The sequence below is a fragment of the Phoenix dactylifera genome, chromosome 2 (assembly GCF_009389715.1).
Source record: "Phoenix dactylifera cultivar Barhee BC4 chromosome 2, palm_55x_up_171113_PBpolish2nd_filt_p, whole genome shotgun sequence".
Classification (NCBI taxonomy): Eukaryota; Viridiplantae; Streptophyta; class Magnoliopsida; order Arecales; family Arecaceae; genus Phoenix; species Phoenix dactylifera.
In genome coordinates this window covers 13,012,219-13,031,207 of record NC_052393.1, presented here as the reverse complement: position 1 = coordinate 13,031,207, position 18,989 = coordinate 13,012,219, and the positions used below count along the sequence as shown (strand labels likewise).

The 18,989-nt window shown below is 38.6% G+C and overlaps 1 protein-coding gene across 8 annotated transcripts; it reads left to right on the top strand.

Annotated features, from left to right (window-relative positions):
* The first annotated feature begins 1,149 nt into the window (after positions 1-1,149).
* On the top strand, positions 1,150-17,593 carry LOC103699619. Of its 8 annotated transcripts, XR_005509893.1 has the most exons (12): positions 1,150-1,400; positions 1,541-4,389; positions 5,544-5,685; positions 6,121-8,643; positions 8,745-8,838; positions 12,685-13,166; positions 13,301-14,017; positions 14,503-14,577; positions 14,878-15,012; positions 15,111-16,504; positions 16,630-16,692; positions 16,854-17,593. XR_005509893.1 is itself a non-coding variant. In XM_039122268.1 (9 exons), exons 1-9 carry the CDS (start codon positions 1,266-1,268, stop codon positions 14,941-14,943), a joined length of 7,083 nt encoding a protein of 2,360 aa, XP_038978196.1. In that variant the 5' UTR covers positions 1,150-1,265; the 3' UTR covers positions 14,944-17,593. The 8 variants fall into 8 exon arrangements, 1 of the variants encoding a protein (XP_038978196.1); XR_005509880.1 differs by having other exon boundaries at positions 15,111-15,917; positions 16,156-17,593; XR_005509886.1 differs by having other exon boundaries at positions 15,111-16,278; positions 16,395-17,593.
* Positions 17,594-18,989: the final 1,396 nt, after the last annotated feature.

Sequence of the window (18,989 nt, the reverse complement as noted above, 5' to 3'; positions counted from 1 at the left end):
TATCAGATCATGGTAGATGCCCCTAAGCTAATTTCTAGAGAAAACAATAGTTCTTAGATGTGCCTTCACCTTCCAACCCTAATTAAAACTATTGGGCACAAGATGAAACAAACCCTAACTTCTCAAATTAAAACTCTTTAGTTGCTACCTTATATTTAAGTAAATTATCTATGCATAGGATCTAGGTATCACCAATCCTACGTAGAGGCTGGAAAGAATTCAACCTGACTAGTTCATCCGACAAAAAAAAGTTCCAACAAATAAGGCAACTACGTAGAAGGTGAAACGCGAGGAGGGACCCATTTATAATATGCTTTTGTCGATATCTGTACAGAGGGCAAACTAAGATTCGACGCTCCTGTCTACCACGTGTAACCTACTGCAATTGCAATAACGACTTGAATCAGTTGTTTTACATTTGCGCCACATTGTTTTTTCCGATTGGATGTTTCAAATAGTTGTCGGTGCTTATTTCTTTCCAAAAAAGATAACGACAATCTTCTCTCCCCTTCTTTTATTGAGTACTCATGATTGTTGTATTCTAACCCACTGCAGTTGCAATAGCAACCTAAATCAATCCCTTTATACCATCTGTCATTTTTCTGATTGGATATTTTAAAAGTTCGTTAGCAGTTATCTCTTTCTAAAAAAAATAACGGTAACCTTCCTTCCCCCTTTTTTTTCGGGAATATAGAGGTAGAACTGGGATATAAGCGAAACTCATTTATTACATGGTTCTATTTATAATTATATAGACAGCTAAAAATTTGTTAACGTTTCTTAGAATCTTGTATCTTTAATTGAAATTATCCACCAAATAAACCTTCGCCATCTTTTCCACGCCTCCTTTAGCCTATTATACCTTCATTCCATCTACATTGCAATGCAAGTCCTTGACTGTTTGCTTCACTTAATATTTAATTCTTTAGCTTTTCCAAATTTGTAAAATTTTTAGATTCATGTAGGTATATATTTTTGTCACAAGGCTTGCTGGAAATTATTCTGAAGTTTTCCATCATTCTCTTTTCATGTTCAAACTCACCATGCACATAGCTTCATTCAACTTTCACCTCTCATGAGAACCCTCTTCTCACAAAACAATATTTATTTTTTAAAAAAAAATTGCTGATGGCAAAATATAAACAGAACCCACCGCTAAGAGGCAACATGGCAAGCATAGACCAAAAGGAAACAGCGAAGGGAACCCCAACCCCGCCCTCCTATCTTTTTCTTATAAAAACGACCCTCTTCTCTTCGCCCCTCGCATGCTCTCTCTATCTCTTTCACACTATTTTCCTCCGAATCGTCCGTCCCCCGAGCGCCGAGCTGCCGATATCTTTCCGAGATCTCCCGCATCGCTCGCCTTCGGGCCGCCCCCCGACGCCACAAATCTCTCTCAGGTCAGCCGCTCTTCTCCTCTCTCGCCTCCTCCTCCTTCGAATGGTAGGATTCCATCGTTTCTTTGTCACAAATGGCAACTCTGGGGTCCCGTTGCCTCCAAACCTCATCCTGCCTTCTTCTTGATCTCTTTTCTTGATAGGTTTGTGATTATTTGGAGGTTTTGGGCAATCGGTATCGAGAAAACGAGGGGAATAGCTGTATGAACGATGAAAGGTGTCGCCTTGGCGAAGAACGGATGGACCAAGAATCTGGTTTTTGTGGTTATTTGGATGTTAATGGGGCGGTAGGGTTGGGAACCACAGAGCTGGCCAATTTGAAACCTATCTCGGACAGCTTGAAGATGGGTGATGATGTGGAGGAGCAGAAAAGAAAATCATTGCCTTCGGTAGAAATGGGAGGCGAATTGGATGACGAGGAGCGTCCTATTGGATCGCTGTTCAAGCTGAAGAAGCCGCGGGCTGCAAAGAAGGGGAAGCCTCTGGTGGCAGAAGATAGGGCAGAAAACCCTAGGGATGAGAAGGGAGATTCAGATGAGTTTTATGATACATTGGCTAGTTTTAGGAAGAAGCTGAAGGGCCCGAAGAGGGCTAACGGTGCCGGTGATGCCGGATCTGGGGTTGGAAAAGCTTCTTCCTCTTCGGGTGGGGTGGAAGTGCCCGACCGAATGGAGGATTCAGGTTTAGATGCGCCATTGGAGGATGCAGGGAAATCTGGAAGCAAAATATCTGAGAGTGATTTGGAAAAGAAAAATGAGAAAAAAGGAATTTCGGGGTCTCATGAGAGTTCCGGCCATTCTTCAGATGTCTGTCCGGAAGATTTGGTTTCAGCTTTTCTCAAGAAAGCTCATTCGTCTTCAGTACAGAGAACTCGTTTGGATTCTAAGAAGAGGAAGGCAATAGAAGTAACTACAAGTACTGAAAATGAGTTGAAGCAAAGTGCTGATAAGGTCTCAGATGATTCGAGTTCACCAGGAGTTGAGGCAGTCCCTTCTTTGGATGGTGGGTTAAGTTCACCTTCTGATGGAGCTCAACAAGGTCTTGTTGCCAGACGGCGGGGTAGAAAACCTCGTGGTGCACCTGTTGCAGATATGAAGGAGGTTAGTATTGCAGTTGTTGAGGGTGTGGATCAGACTTCTAATGATGAAATGTTGGAAGAAAAAATGTATGTTGTTGTTGGGAAAACCCGCTCTTCTTTGATTTGGAAAGGGCAGGCAGGATCTCGAAAACCCCTTGAGTCAAGATGTAGTTCTAGAAGAACTGTGAAAGAATCACATCCTATTCAGGAATCTTCTTCTATTTCCCATCTGGAAGTTAGAGTAGACAGTGTGAGGCATGATGCTGAAGGTTTTGATAGATCTGCTGAAAGGGATTTAGATAGTTCGGAACCTTCTCTAGTTCAGTCATTGAGTTCTGATTCTGTTCTGGAAACTAAAAGGACAAGACCTGCAGCTACCAAAGAGGATGGATTGGTTAGATTTATAAGACGTAGTGGTCAGTTGAATCAAAATTCTCATGAAACCTCCGATGATATCCTTCCTCACGAGGTAAAAGAGAAGATGTTAGAGGATAGCTCGAACCAATGCTCCAAAGGGAATACGAGTCACTTGATGCATAAGGTTGCTGAATTATCAGCTTCTGACCCAATATCAACATGGACAGGTAGTGTTGTTGAATTTAGACCATGTTCTCAACAAGTTACTGGCACATGCCCCTCACCATCTAAGGATGTAACATTTGATAGCACTCATCTGCTAGTTCAAGATTCATCTACTGTGCCACCAGTCAAGATGTCAGATGAATGTGCAGAATCTGGCAATGCATTAAATCAAATAATTGGTGGTGCTTCTAGAGAAAACTCTTTGATGCAAATACAGAGGAAGGAAATTGTTGAGTCTTTAGATAATGATCCCACCGATGATCCATGTGAAGAAACAATGAGCAAGGATACTGTCATGAGAACAGATGGTCTAAATCTACCTTCCAAAGAAGCATTTGGAAAACCATCTCCTCATACTGAAAAGGTATCTTCTGTTTTAAGAAGCAAGCAATTGGCAGATGGCGACAGCTCTGAAGTTCTGTTAGGTCCATACTCTGAAAATCTGAAGGAGTCTTTGCGGAGCTCTCTATATGAGAACACTGACTCTTCTACACCAGAAAAGATGGATGTTGATCCTAATAATTGGATCAAGGAAGAATATGATAGTCTCTCATATGGTGTGTCCTTGTTAGGTGGTGGCAAAAAAGCAGAAGATATTCACAAATACGGTGATGATTTAAACCCACCAAGAGATGTTCCCCTATCTCTTAAGTCACAACCGACACCAGTCACCATGCAACTAGAAGAGAAGTTGGGACCTAGTGATGGATTACCATCTTCCAATGTAAATATTTCAGTTTTGTTTTCGCAAAGAGATAAACAACCAGCTCTTTTATCTGCCATCAACTGCAAGGATTTACCTGTGACTGGTGAATCCTTGGACCAATTTGTTGATGATAACTTGTTGGAAGATTTAGATGTTGCCCCCAAAGAGCCATCTTCTGCAAGAAGTCAACATCTTCTTGTGACCAAGGACAGCGGTGCTGCCTTTTCTCGGACCAATTTATTGGATCTAAAAGAAACTTATCGAGTTGGTGCAGCTGTCATATCAGATCATGACAATGCAGATAATCTGTCAGGGGTGCCCCGGGTGATGCGAAGTATAAAAAGGCGCAGGCATGGTGATATGGCATATGAGGGAGATGTTGACTGGGAAGTTCTGATGCATGAGCAAGGATTGTTTACAAATACTTCTGCAGATGATGGAAACCGATCTGTCAGAGCAAAAGAGAAATCTGATCCCCATTCAAATATTCTGGAGGAGGCAGGCGATTCTCGTACAGCAGCGGTAGCAGCTGGGATGAAAGCTCGTGCTGTGACTCCAATTGAAAAGATCAAATTTAAGGATGTCTTAAAACGCAAAGGTGGTCTTCAGGAATATCTGGATTGCAGGTCTGTTGCTCCTTCGTTTTGAAGTTGGAAATTGTCCGCACGATTTTCCTGTTGAAAAGTTACTTAACTTTATGATGATAGTTCTTAGAGTGTAAGTTTCTTAGTGGGTAATAACTTTTGACTTGTCCTCATTAGCTAGGTTGGCATTTGCACCACCTTATACGATGGCCTTGTATTTTTAAGTTTAAATTCTCATGTTTTTTAGAAAATTTAATTTTCCTGTATCAATCATAGTTTAAACTCTCTTACAGTTAAGCTTGGAATTTTATATTCCCTGACATATTTGGTACGTCAACTTCTATATTTTCTCAGCTACAACGCATGACCAGTTAAAGTGCACCTGTTGTTTAGTACTATTATTTTGTAGGGTTAAATTGATTTTTTCCTTATAAAGTCTTAACAAAAATTGATTGTTTGGAATAGAAAATCGGACTTACTGGCTTGTTTACAATGGAGCTGAAATTGGAGTTAAATGGATGTAAAAGTTGTTTTGGCACTTGCAAGTTGTTGTATAATTTGAAGGATAATGTATCGGGTACAGTCCATAAAATATGGTTTTGCATATTTTACAGCATTGAGTATGACATGGAAGACTATCCTCTGAATATGTGGAAAATCCGAATCTGTTATCTAAGCCTTACTTACCAGCACTGCTCAGTCCTTATCTCCTTCAATAATGTTTATCTATTTATTATTCATATACTGAATTTCTTAAGTAGGAAAAAGGATTTCTGCATGCCAAAAGGTAATAAATTTTTTACAATATTTGATGTCAATGGCTTCTGGAATCCTGTTTTTCTTGGTTCTTGATATCTTCTGTTATATTATAAATTGACAGGGAATCTGTATAATTTCCTTTCCCCACCACTGTATATCATGTTCATATTATTTTGAAATGATCGATGTAAATGATTGATGTAAATGATTGAGCTATATTTTAATCAACATCTTCTTGTAGTAGCACAGTTTAAATCTTTAGAATTCTTTTTCTTCAGGCATTTCTTCTTCTTAACTCAAACAATTGATCTGTATCAGACGTGGCTTGTGATCTTCTGCAGACATAGGACTATTTAGATCTAGCATTGGTGGCTTTTTGACTTGATCTTGATGCACCAAATATGCCTGATTTTTTTTTTTTTTGCATTTCATCCCAGGAATTTAATTCTGGGTCGCTGGAGTAAAGATGTGAAGCACATATTGCCTCTTGTAGATTGTGGTGTATCTGATACTCCTTTAGAAGATGAGTCACCACGTGATTCTCTCATCCGTGAAATCTACTTGTTTCTGGACCGCAATGTAAGTTTTCCTTGGTCCCATCCACATGTTTCCAGATATTCATTTTTATGAGTGAGATCAAATGCTGACTGACTTACACTGGTCACTGTTTTCTTTTGAAAATTTCATCATACGGGCAATTCTTCGTTAAATTATCAAGTCAGTTATTGTGATGGACAGGTGGCAAATAACAGTTCAATTATCACCAAGCTTGTTAGTGAAAGACTGGCTTAGGGATTTTTTCCCTTTTAAAGAAAAATTAGTTGTTATTTCTTAACAACTTGCACATTCTACTCATATCTTTATCAGGCACAACCTACTTTTCCAGCGGTCATTAGTTATCGCTGTACATTAAAATTACCATCTTTGTTTCTGTATTTTCCCTCTTTTTCTTCAATTTCAAAAACAAGATCGTCTACAGAGTACAAAATTTAGCCTCTAACAAGCTCCCTGCAGGGTTATATAAATTCAGGAATTGCATCAGAAAAGGAGACATCAGATCTGTGCGGTATGCCTCATTCTGAAGTTCCGAATAAATTCAAACCTACGAAAACTTATGGGGTGAAGACAGCTGGTTCTGAGCTTGAAGTTCCCTCGGTTCAAAGTTATTTTAAGATTACTGAAAATGCAGAGATGAAGGAGAATGGCATGCCCTTTATAGTTCAAAACACAAAATTGAAGCTTGATTCAGAAGTTCATGAAAATTATAATCTCCATTTACCTGGTTCTGGTTCAGAATTGTCCTCTCAGGTGAAATCAAATGAGCAAACAGTTGGCTACATGGAAGTAAATGCGCAGTCTGCATGTAGAAGAAGTGAACCAGAAACATTCAACAGTGTTAAGTTTGGAATTGATATGTGCATGGATTGGGTCTGCAATCCAAGGAGTGGGTACAGCAATGTTGTACCAGATGACCAAGAGATTCAGCACAATGATCCACAAGCGAAACCACATGGTGGTCCAATTTGTGGTTCATCTTCAAAGATCTTTGGTCGTGAGCCAAATCCTGATGTTTCTCCGAAGCAGATAGAAGATATCCGTGATATGCATCAATCTGTAGAAAGTGAAAGAGAAAATATTGCATACATTGAAAATAGTGGGGCCCAGTCTAGTCCAGTGCACTCTTTCGAGGTGGACAATAGTACTGAATCTGATTTAAAAGTTCAAAAGAGAATTATCATTGTTGGAGCTGGTCCTGCTGGCTTAACTGCAGCACGCCATCTTCAACGCCAAGGCTTTTCTGTCACTGTTCTAGAGGCTCGTGATAGAATAGGGGGGCGTGTGTATACAGACCACAAATCACTTTCAGTTCCTGTAGATCTTGGTGCCAGCATTATCACTGGTGTAGAGGCTGATGTTGCAACTGAAAGAAGGCCAGACCCCTCCTCTCTCATCTGTAAGCAGCTGGGACTTGAATTAACTCTTTTGAACAGTGATTGCCCTCTTTATGATGTAGTGACAGGTCATAAAGTTCCTGCTGAATTGGATGATGCTCTGGAAGCTGAATACAATAGTCTCCTTGATGACATGGTAGTACTTGTTGCACAAAATGGTGAAGGTGCAATGAGGATGTCACTTGAGGATGGGCTAGAATATGCTCTTAGAAGACGTCGAATGTCTCAGTTGACATCAGCTGCTTTAGACTCTGATCAAGTTAAGATGGTTTGCAACTCTGGAATGGTAAATACTGTTATGAATGCTCCCATGGCTACTGAAATCACAAATGCTGAGGACAGTCTTACAATGGACATATTGAGTCCTCTTGAGAGAAGAATGATGGATTGGCACTTCGCAAATTTGGAGTATGGTTGTGCTGCCTTGCTTAAGGAGGTATCTCTTCCCTACTGGAACCAGGATGATGTTTATGGAGGATTTGGAGGGGCTCACTGTATGATTAAAGGGGGTTACAGCACTATTATAGAAAGTTTAGGTAAGGGACTTGATATTCACTTAAACCAAATCGTTACAGAAGTCATCTATGACATGAAGGACTCAGGTGAAGTTGGCCAACAGCAAAATAAAGTGAAAGTAAGTACATCCAATGGTGGTGAGTTTGTGGGAGATGCTGTCTTGATCACCGTGCCACTTGGTTGTCTAAAGGCAGATAGCATTAAGTTCTCTCCTGCCTTACCAGACTGGAAGAAATCCTCTATTCAGAGGCTTGGTTTTGGTGTGCTGAACAAAGTAGTATTAGAGTTCCCTAAAGTATTTTGGGATGATACTGTAGATTACTTTGGGGCAACTGCAGAAGAAACAAGTCGGAGGGGCCAATGTTTTATGTTTTGGAATGTCAAGAAGACTGTTGGGGCTCCTGTTCTTATAGCACTTGTGGTTGGGAAGGCGGCTATAGATGGACAATGTAGGAGCACCTCTGATCATGTAAATCATGCTTTGATGGTTCTTCGCAAACTTTTTGGCAAAGCTTCTGTGCCAGATCCTGTAGCGGTTGTTGTGACAAACTGGGGTATGGATCCTTTCAGCAGGGGTGCTTATTCCTACGTTGCTGTAGGTGCCTCAGGGGAGGACTATGATATTTTGGGGAGACCTGTTTTGAACTGTTTATTTTTTGCTGGTGAGGCAACCTGCAAAGAGCACCCAGATACTGTTGGTGGTGCAATGATGAGTGGTCTTCGAGAAGCAGTTCGTATTATTGACATCTTCACTACTGGCATGGATTGTCTGACAGAGGTTGATGCAATGGAGCCGGTACAAAGACAGGCAGATAGTGAAAGAAATGAAGTGAGAGACATGTCAAAGAGACTTGATGCATGCAAACTTTCCAATGTTCTTTGCAAGAACTCAGATGGCAAGCATGCATTGCCCACAAAGGAATGCTTACTGCAAGATATGTTCTCTAGTGCAAAGACTACTTCTGGACGATTACATCTTGCTAAAGAATTGTTACGCCTTCCTGTTGAAACTCTCAAGTCCTTTGCTGGGACCAAGGAGGGACTTAGCGTACTCAACACTTGGATCCTTGTAAGCTGATTCCTCTTTTAATTGTTACGTGAATGAATTTCAGTATCAGGTTACTAAGATCCTTGAATATCTGAAGACTGTTCTTTACCATTTTAAATCAGGATTCGTTGGGCAAAAATGCTACTCAGCTCTTGCGTCATTGTGTCCGCCTGCTTGTGCTTGTGTCGACAGATCTCCTTGCTGTTCGTTTGTCTGGTAGGCATTTTTCTATCTGATGTTTTATTTAAGATTTCAGAAAAGCATGAACTTTCTCATCACTGAAATAAAATTAATCTGCTTTGCCTATCTTGTAACTCATAAATGCCACCAAGTTGCATCTGTTGCTCTTGTGTTGTGTATTATGTAATTCTTGTGATGTTCATGTCAACCTGTGGCAGATGATTATATGTTATCAAATTCAAAATTTGTAGAAATCATACTCCCTGCCAAAAAGAAAGATGCAATTTCAAACTTGATCCTCTCTTTTGGGGTGTTCTTATGAACTATCTTCTCGTTATTCAGTGTGTTATATCCGTGTTCCACAATATGGAGTATAATTTTATGTGTAGACAGATCTTTAATTTGGAGAATCAAATTTCATTCAAATGGTTCACTTTTTTGCTTGTGATTCTGAGGTACTATAATTTTATTAGTGGAGAAATTCTTGGTACTTACGGAAATGGAGAATCATAGATCCTGGATCTCTGTTCTTATTGATGTTTATTTCGAGGTATTACTGATGCTTTCTTTTGCTTGGGTGGTGTAAATTTGACTTCAACAAATTGAGGTGTTCTCCTTGTTTGTTTAAGTTGTAGATTCTCGGGTATTCATTCCAGTGAACAGTCAGCATGTTGGTGAAGACATATTTATCTTATTCAACTTTCATATCATAGCTAGGGACCTAAGTGAGGAACACTAGGGGGAAAGAACATGGATATAAGAGGAGATGCAGAAGTTGTACCAATTAAGTAAAAAGTGATAAATAACTAATTAATAAAGTATGGGCCTATAAGTTGAGGATATGAGGAAGCACCCTCAAGGAGAAGTATTTAAATTTGTACTATAGGATCGTGAAAAAGGATCAAAGCTAGTATGAATTGTTACAAAGAAATTGAAAAACTTGCTGTTAAACGTAGTACTATAGTTGCTACAGAGCTTACTCCAAATAATTAGGTCAAGGTTAATGGCTGTAGTTATTTTAACTCAAAACAAATTTTCATTCTCTAGTTAATACACCTGTTTGGGTATTGCTCACTTTAGCATAAATCCTCATCTTCAAATCCTAAAATGTACATCAAGCGGTCAGGGGTCTGGGGTTTACCCTTCTTCTAGTCTTTATACAAAACCTCATTGAGTGGATGATGCTTGAAGGAAATATTCTCTTCCATTATTTACAGGAAAGTTTCTCATTTTTTATCACCAGGGTGTGATGATTTGTGGTTGCTAGTATTAGCTTTCAATAGTAGGGCTGCTTTTGGGGGTTTCTAATTTCAAAACTGTGATTTATCCTTTCTTATATTTGAAGTCTTTGAATGTTGAGAATTGAGAATTTTTTGGAAGCGTTTAGTTTAAAAAAATTAATGGAAAAAAGTAAGATGATGGGGAGTGAAACATGATTCAAAAGTTTCTACTTGAAGTTGAAAAGTTCCCATTTATGATTTGAGTTATGAATTTTTGTTGCAAAACGAAACTTGTGGTGGTATAAAGACAACTTGTAAATTCAAACAGAATATCAAATCACAAAAGATCATGATTTTGTAGTACATTCCAAATATAATCCGAGAGTTTTGTAGCAAAACTCTGAGATTTAAGATGCCCTTAGAATTCTTTTGCATTGGCAAAAGGCTTAGTATAGTCAATACTTGTTTTCTCTTCACCTTGAGGAGTTCTTGATTTAAAGCACCGAGGAATATATAAGACTAGCTTGTCTTCTTAAAGCAATCAACTCCTTATAAGTGCCATTTGAGAGGTACTGGCATTGAATAATCTTTAAGTGTAACTGCAAAGTTTGCAGGATTCTTGGAATGCTGACAATTTAGGACAAGTAGATACCAAGACATGACACTCTTCGGCATCCCAAAAAAGTAGTATCTTGCTTAAGTTGGATTAAACTGTTGGCACTTGGAACGATCATTGAGTAGCTAGCAAAAGGCATTTGACGTTGTTGTTATGTTGTTTTGCAACTTAAAGTATCTTTACCTTTTTTTTTAACAATGTTGATTTATGTTTCTGGACACTATGATGTGTTATACCCATTCCCTCTTTCTCTTTATTGTAATATTGCATGAGATGTTACTTTATACTACTGAGTGGACATGCATGGGTTCATGCATCAGCATAAATGCGCATAGGAGGCATTCGTTGGTTCATTTCTCAAGATTTCTATGAATGACAATAATGGTTATTATATGTTTAATGATGTATCATATGGGAAACTATATGCTATCAAGGCTGCTATCAAGGTACCCACGTACATGGAGCATATTGCACACAGGTCCAATATCATTCCAAGCCTAAACATAGCCAGTACATTGCAACACACCTCAACACAAGTTTACAAAATTAATCTATTTATATGTATCTTTATTTTAACTACCAGAACATATACAAGCTCACTTAATTTAGGGTAAGAATTAGGTTGTTACTCTTGAAAGAGTATACCTGCATAAATGCATCAAAATATGTTCAGTATTCCAGTTGCCACTTAAAAGTTTCTATCGCCACATAAGTTTATTACTTATTAGATCCTTATGTCTTGATTGATAACCGAAAAAACAAAACAGAATACGTGCCAGTAAGTGATAGTATTACATTATAAAAAGTTGTGAACAATAGTTTTTATAGTTATTGAAATTTATGTGCAATGAAGTTTACAGGAGGCAAAGGTTAGAAGAGGTGCTTGGGAATGTACTTGGGGTCTAGAAAGAGGTGGGGAGACACAAACTAACATAGATGGAAGTTGTGATAAAAAATTTGAAAAAACTTGCAGTAACTTCAAAGGCTGCCTTTATGGAAATGATTGGCAAATGAGGGTTTCAAATGCTGATTCTGAGTTGTTGGGATAATTCTTGATGGTTCATGCATTCTTTTCTACCTTATGAAAGTTGTAAGTGAAGGAATATAGGTGGCAGGATAGCTTTCTTTCCAAAGTGGGACCATCCCCACATGACAATATTACTTGGGTAGTACAAAATGTGCCTGGTTGATTGAGACATAAAGCTGTTAGTCTTCATGAATATCAGTGAAAATGCTTATGGTGACGCAAGTACATAAAGGGAAGGTTGAGAGTTATGACGACATGAGCATTATGTGTTGAGGTGCTTCTGTTTCTGCTCATATAACCTTAAGGATCACAAGTAGGGTACAGAAGTCATACTCTGCATCAGGGAATGTTCAACTAGTATCAGTATCACTCACAGATATTCCAAAGTGTCTAAATGTGGAATCTTGTGATGCGCAACTGTTGGAGAATCTTCAAAATGTCTAGCAGTAATAAGTAATGTGACTTGGATCGAGGACAGTGATTCTGATCTCTCTTTGTTTGATGTACTTTTTCATTATTTGATGTGCAGCATTGAATTTAGTGAGGATTTTTGTCTTTGAATACTAGTGTTATCAGTAGTAATTGTGAATAGGGAGCATGCATTGCTTGTTTTGACCTAAAATACTGGGGCTTCATTTGGAAACCTCATGTTCTTTTAATATGTTCAAGTTGTGTATATTTTTCTCATTTGAACCAGCCAAATTTATTCTAAAACTTATTATGCATGCTTTTGCATATTTTTGTGTGATGTCATGTATTTTTTTGTTTTTTAATATGCAAAATGTACATTTTAGTTAACAAGCGTTAAATTTTTGTGTCACTATATATATGTGTATATATAGTACAAATTTCTAGCATTTTCTGTTGCATGATTTTGAAATGGTGGTATTGATGCATTTTGAACTATGAAGCACATTTATGTGATGATTTTCTTTTTAAATTTGTTTTGGTTTGCATCCTAATGATCATCAAGCCTAGTGTCAATTTTTTGTACAAATAATGTGTTTTCCCTGTTGTAGGTATTGGAAGGACTGTAAAGGAGAAGGTCTGTGTGCACACTAGTCGAGATATCCGTGCCATAGCAAGTCAGCTGGTCAGCGTGTGGATTGAAGTTTTCCGTAGGGAAAAGGCCACAAATGGTGGGCTGAAACTATTGAGGCAAACAACAGCATCAGAATCATCAAAGGTCAGATCTAAAGAACCAATATCAGGAAAGCCACCTTTACGTATGGCTAATGAAGCATTGGATAGTAAAGGCAATTTGCAGGTTCCTCCATCTGTTACAACCCATTCACCTTCCAGAGCAAATAATAAGAAATTTGATAGCAGGATAGCCAAGTTAGAACCCATAACGGACACAAATTCTGAGGTTAACTTGTCACGCTCTCAGAGAGTGATACAGGAATCTAAGTTGGAGGATAATGTGGTAATGTCTGATGAAGAAGCTGCAGCCTTTGCTGCTGCTGAAGCTGCACGTTCTGCTGCTCTGAAAGCTGCTGAGGTCTGTATCAAAAACCCTCTTTTCAACTAGCCTATCTCTTTTATATTATCAATTAGAAATATTTTTGTTTTCTTGTCAATATTCTTGTTCTAACATCAACTGGACTGAATTTAGATATTGGTGGTTCTTTGTAGGCATTTGCATCTTCAGAAGCAGAGGTCAGTGCATTGCGCGAGCTTCCAAAGATACCATCATTTCATAAATTTGCAAGACGCGAACAATATTCCCAGATGGAAGAATCTGACATAAGAAAGAAATGGTCTGGTGGCGTTCTTGGAAGGCAAGATTGTATAGCTGAAATAGACTCAAGAAACTGCAGGGTCAGAAATTGGACTGTTGATTTTACTGCCACCTGTGCCAGTCTCGACAACTCAAAATTGTCTGGTGATAACTATACACAAAGGAGTTATTCAAATGAAATAGCATGCCCTTCAAATCTAAGAGAACATTCTGGAGAAAGTGGAGCAATAGATAGTAGATTGACAAAGGCATGGGTTGATACAGATACAGCTGGTAGTGGAGGTGTCAAGGATTCACTTGCCATTGAGAGGTGGCAGTCTCAAGCAATGGATGCAGATGCTGATTTTTATCACCAGATGCACATAAGGGACGAGGAAGATTCAAATAAAATGTCAACTGTATCCAGTTTAAGGCACCAACGGCACATGGGAGGAAGTATTGCCTCACAAGTTGCAGACAACAGATCATCATTAGATGGTCAACCTAGAGGAGGAGACCATATTAAACAAGGTGTGGTGGACTATGTGACATCATTACTCATGCCCTTGTATAAAACTAGGAAGATTGACAGAGAAGGATACAAGTCTATAATGAAGAAAACTGCTACTAAGGTAAACTCTTGTATTTTATCTTTCCATAAAATTCGGAGGATTTAGGTCAGGATTGGCACCTGCAGTTCTGGCATATGTTAGTTGTACAGACTCCTTAGTATTTCATATCTCATCGTTTATAAATTCTGGGAGAAGAGTCCTTGTCTTGCTAAATTCTCCTCTTCATTTCATTCTATTTCTTGTGAGCATGCTTGTAGATTCTGGTTAAGTTCTGATTGGACTGTCTTTATAGTCCACTTATGCTTCTGTCTGTCATGTACTTTTTCTGCCAACTTTGCTAGTTCATTAGATGAGTTGCAGTTAAGTAGTACGAGCATCAAAGGTCATAATGTTCATGGCATTTAGATTCTTCATACTTAGTTAGCATTTGGGAACTAGGTGTCCAAACATTGAGGTTGTTGGAAACACCCCCTCCCTCTTTCATAAGTTCAAAATTGCAATTCTGGCATGTCTTATGTTTATTTTCTTTGCTTTAATTTTGTCAGGTCATGGAACAATGTACAGAAGCAGAAAAAGTGATGGCAGTTTATGAGTTTCTTGATTCTAAGAGGAAGCATAAGGTCTGCACTTTGGATCTTATACAGATATTTTCTATGTTGCTTCATGCAGAAACCTAATAAATCATGCTAAAAATTTTTGACCTCCAGAATAACAACTATTTATGTTGGCTGTGGTCATTGTTTTTGTCTATGTTGCCATTGCTTTGCCCCTTTTTCCTGGTGTAGTTATATTATTTCCCTCGTGCTAGTCATCTGAAATTTGTCCTTTGACCTGTTGTACATTTTCCTCTCCAAAGTGAACTATATTTGGTGGCTCTAGTTCATCTTTTGACTCTGTCTGCTTTACATTTATTGTTGCAGATTCGATCTTTTGTGGACAAGTTGATTGAAAGATACATGGCAATGAATCAAAAAGCACAGTCCTGATGCTTTCAAGGTTGTCTTGGAAACAAATCATTTGCAAGTGATGCCTGTTATTTATAAATTGCATCCTGGGTGAGGAATCAAAATGGCTTACAAGTTCGTTTTACAGTGGTGGATGGAATCAGAAGAATGCTTGCCAATTGATTTCATCTGTTTTAATTTTCATGCAGAACACTTAAATTGTCAATGCTGAAACACACTAGGATATGGCACAAGCATGTAGTTGAAAGTTGTCAAACCATATGGAGCAAATCTATGGACCACCAACATTCTAAAATTCTTGGAAAATCGATCTTTCTTTCATGTGCTTCTTGGTTCATAATGATGCTCAAGAGGAAAGAGAATCAAGTTTAAGTCAGGAACTTTGGTGACCAATTGGTTTTTGGTGCTGGGCTTGAAGCAACAGATTTTTGACTGAGCACTGGTGGTATTGGAGGATCAATTGGATTCAGGTGCAGTTGTTCCATTGAGTACCGTCTGGAGCTTGTATTCTTTAGAAGACAGATTAACCCTATTCTTTGTTCAGGGGATCCCATACATGAGACCAGATCTTTTTCCTCTTTGTCAATCTTTGTACAGTTTTGGTTGTTTCTAAAACTGACAACTTACATAACCTGTTCATCCTTCACCTGAAGTAGCGGTTCATTGATCTAGTTTTGTATTGAAAAAGAAGTTCCTTGCAACTTTTCATTGTTTTTTGTTGCAGGTTTATAAGATGTGACCCCTCAGTTCTTTCTTTCATGCAAATGGTCATTGATGATAGCAGTTTCTCATACCCTATGTTGGTTGACAAGTTAGATATTTTGGTCTTGCCAGCTTTTTTGCTCTTTTGTTCTGATTTATTGAATAATGGATCCTATCCTAAACAATATATTGCATAACATGTGGCAGCAATAGTAATATTGGGAACAGGCTTGTTCTGGTCATCCTCCTCCTTAACAGTGATAATGGCAACATTGCAAATAACATGTTGAAAGGTAGGTTTCAGTCTGAAATTTTTAAACTTTTTGGTGTTTATTCCAGTGATGCTGGCTTTTTATAAATGTAGTTTATGAACCAGAGACAACCCCAGTGAATGGATCTCATTCACCTGCCATTTCATAATTGGCAACAAGGATTCTGGACCTAAAATGAGTTTGATTTTTGCAATGCCCATCCTTTTATATGGTTTACCTTACTATGTTTGTTTATGTGGACTTTGAAAAATGCTTACAGTCGGCAATGTCGCTGCGCTGTCTTCATATTATGGGGGCTCTGGAGCTGGCCAAAGTGAATCTGTTTCTTTTAGACCATGTTTTGCTGTCTCGAGTACTTACAATATAAAATTTTGAGTTTGCGGTAATGTTGGAATTCATTCCGCGTGTGTTTTGATATGAAACTTGGTGTTGATAATTTCTTGTGTTCTTCTGCTGGCTGTGTCCTCTTAAATAGATGTTCAGTTCTTTTCCTTGTAGGCCCTAGCACTGAATTCTCTCCATACCACCATGACATGGCTCGTCTTTGCAGCCTTCTGTGAAACCTTTTGCCATGGCACTGGTGCTTTGGTTGGTTGAGGCAGCATATGGTGAGTATTATCCCAATACTAATACCCGAAAGTTTTCTGTGTGTCGGAGATATGCTTGCCTTTGTAAAGCTTCACAATCTCTGAGTAAAATGCTGAAAATGTTCACGTAATATTTTGACATTCAGATAAACGATAAGCTATGTGTGCAAGACAGGCTTATTCTCCATTTTATGCCCTCTTCTAATGCTGTAAGCCTTTACCTTTGGCCCAGCATTTTGCTCCTGTGGTTTTATGAGCAGTGCACAAGCCAGTTCGCTGGTGACATAAGCATGCCTGCATTAGGTGCTGGTGCCGGTTTGACTACTCATTCTGGTGTTTATTTTACTGACAAACTTTTCCTTTGTTGCAGGAGAGTTTGCAGCTCATGCTAATATGCAAGTGATCTCAGTTTGTCCATGCCAGTCGATAAGTTTCGTCTCAAAAAAAGAAAGTTGAGAAGCTTTGCAAGCATCTCTAATATTCTTTTTTTTTTTTTGATATTTCTTTTTTTATTTCGTGATGGAATGCAATCCCGTGGATGAACTACAGAAATTTATGGCCGTAGTACATAACTACTTTAAAGTTTCAGGTTTTAATAGCATCCTTCTGTTGTTTTGTAGGAGCTAGAAGCCTGTTCTCTGTTTTGATGTCCGGTAAAAATGGGACTACACCCTCCTTGAGAAAATGGTCAGGTTACAGTGAGGTTACAGTGAGAGTAAAGATCGGCTTCTCTCTCGACTTTTACGAACTCCGACTCCTATCAATTGCAGCAACGCACCCATCATAGTTTGATCTCATTACTGATCCTCTAAAGTTGAGCCAAGAGCTGGAAAGGATCACCTGGAAGCTTTATTTGCCTGGTGTCAGTGAAGAGGGTTGTTGTTCGTTGCAGTTGTAGGGTGAGTTCATGTTGGTCAGAGTGCCGCAGTTGTTGTCATCATTTCCACGATTCTCCCTTTCTTCCATCTAGAAGGTTTTTTTCTTTTCTTTTCTTTTTTTTAGCTCCACTGCTGCGTGTGAACGTTAATGCATTCATCACGAGTGCATATGATTTGTCCGACAGTTGAGAGAAAGAATAAGAAACATCAGCCGGATGGTTCGGAGGTCTTTTTGATGGGGTCTACATGCTTGAAAGTGCATGCAAAAAGGACCTATCCATGGACAGTTATCATGGCTTATCTATTGAGTGTAGTGGAGACTTGAAATATAGTTAACATGTCTGTTAGCACCAAGATCGATATCATAAAGATGCTGAAAGAGCATGCTTGATTAAAGATTAGGTCAGGATTTGACCATTACTTATGATAGTTAAAACCTCCAAAAGTTTGCATCAATTAAAGATTATGAGAATAAACAAGGTGGTGGGTTGCTTTAGCAGGCGCATTCTCATGAAATCCCATAATACCAGCAACTTTATGAAGTCTTGGGCCTAAAACAAGCAAGCTCATTATTGTTTAACAAACTCTATATTATAATCTCGTGTGGGGGACGCAATGTCTTATCTTTCCATTAATTATTAGGGGAGACATCCTCCTTGTTTCCATCCCTAAGATTCTCTCCACTATTGCAAGCAATCACATCTTCCTGGCCTACTCATGCTGTTTCTTCTGCATTATACTTTCAGATCTCTTATTTCTTCTCCAGGTATTTCATCATCAGTCATTTCTTTTCTCCTTGCACTAGGCAAACGCCTTCTGGATTAAAGAGAGCAGAGGCCCAAGTTTGATGTGCAGCTTTGCATATTTCTGAAGTTGGACAGGTATTATTTCATTTAATTTGCAAGCAGTAATAAATCTAATAACTGAATAATGGATAAATCTGATAGTTTTTTTTTGCTTTTTAATGAGCGATGAGCCGAAAAGATGATCATATTTTTCTTGCTTCCGAATGGCAAGAACAAAAACTGGCATCTTTTGTCCAAATTATCCATATGTGCTGCATGCGCTATGTAGTTCTCGACCTACTAACCCTCCCTATGGTTAAGCCAATAGAGCATCCAAAGGGGCCCTCTTTGTTATCATCTATCCAAAATGAACTCTGGAAAGGGCCATACAGACGAGATCAGTAGAAGTGGTGATTTCATATGATATATTTCTAGCTCATATAATATCATCGCCGGGGCCTATTTTCAACATTTTTTGTATTTGATGGAATGATAGAATTCTTAGTTCCTTGCCATACGCATTACTAAACTTCAGGGGTTCAACTACCAGATAACCAATACCTAAAATTTATCCTCAGCTTCCGACATACTACCGTTTGATAGCAGTATTTCCATGCATTATTGAGCACTGCTGTTGAATGGATGCACTAATTTCCTCCTCCCACTGTCGTTTGGGTCATTCACCATCAACATAGCCGCATTTCAACCCGGAAAAAAAAAACCAAAAGAAAGAAAGAAAAAAAGGGCTTCTGGTCTAGTTTTCCGTATTAATTCATTTCAAAATCATCAACTTATCCAATGCAAACTGGGTTCCAGTTTCTGATCATAAAGTAGGCTTTGGTG

Bases quoted from the DNA above. Each gene is read 5' to 3' on its own strand.
- LOC103699619 (XM_039122268.1), top strand. From the start codon at position 1,266: ATGCTCTCTCTATCTCTTTCACACTATTTTCCTCCGAATCGTCCGTCC. The intron at 8,644-8,744 runs GTAAGCTGATTC...ATTTTAAATCAG, and splicing joins TACTCAACACTTGGATCCTT to GATTCGTTGGGCAAAAATGC. The intron at 13,167-13,300 runs GTCTGTATCAAA...GGTTCTTTGTAG, and splicing joins CTGCTCTGAAAGCTGCTGAG to GCATTTGCATCTTCAGAAGC.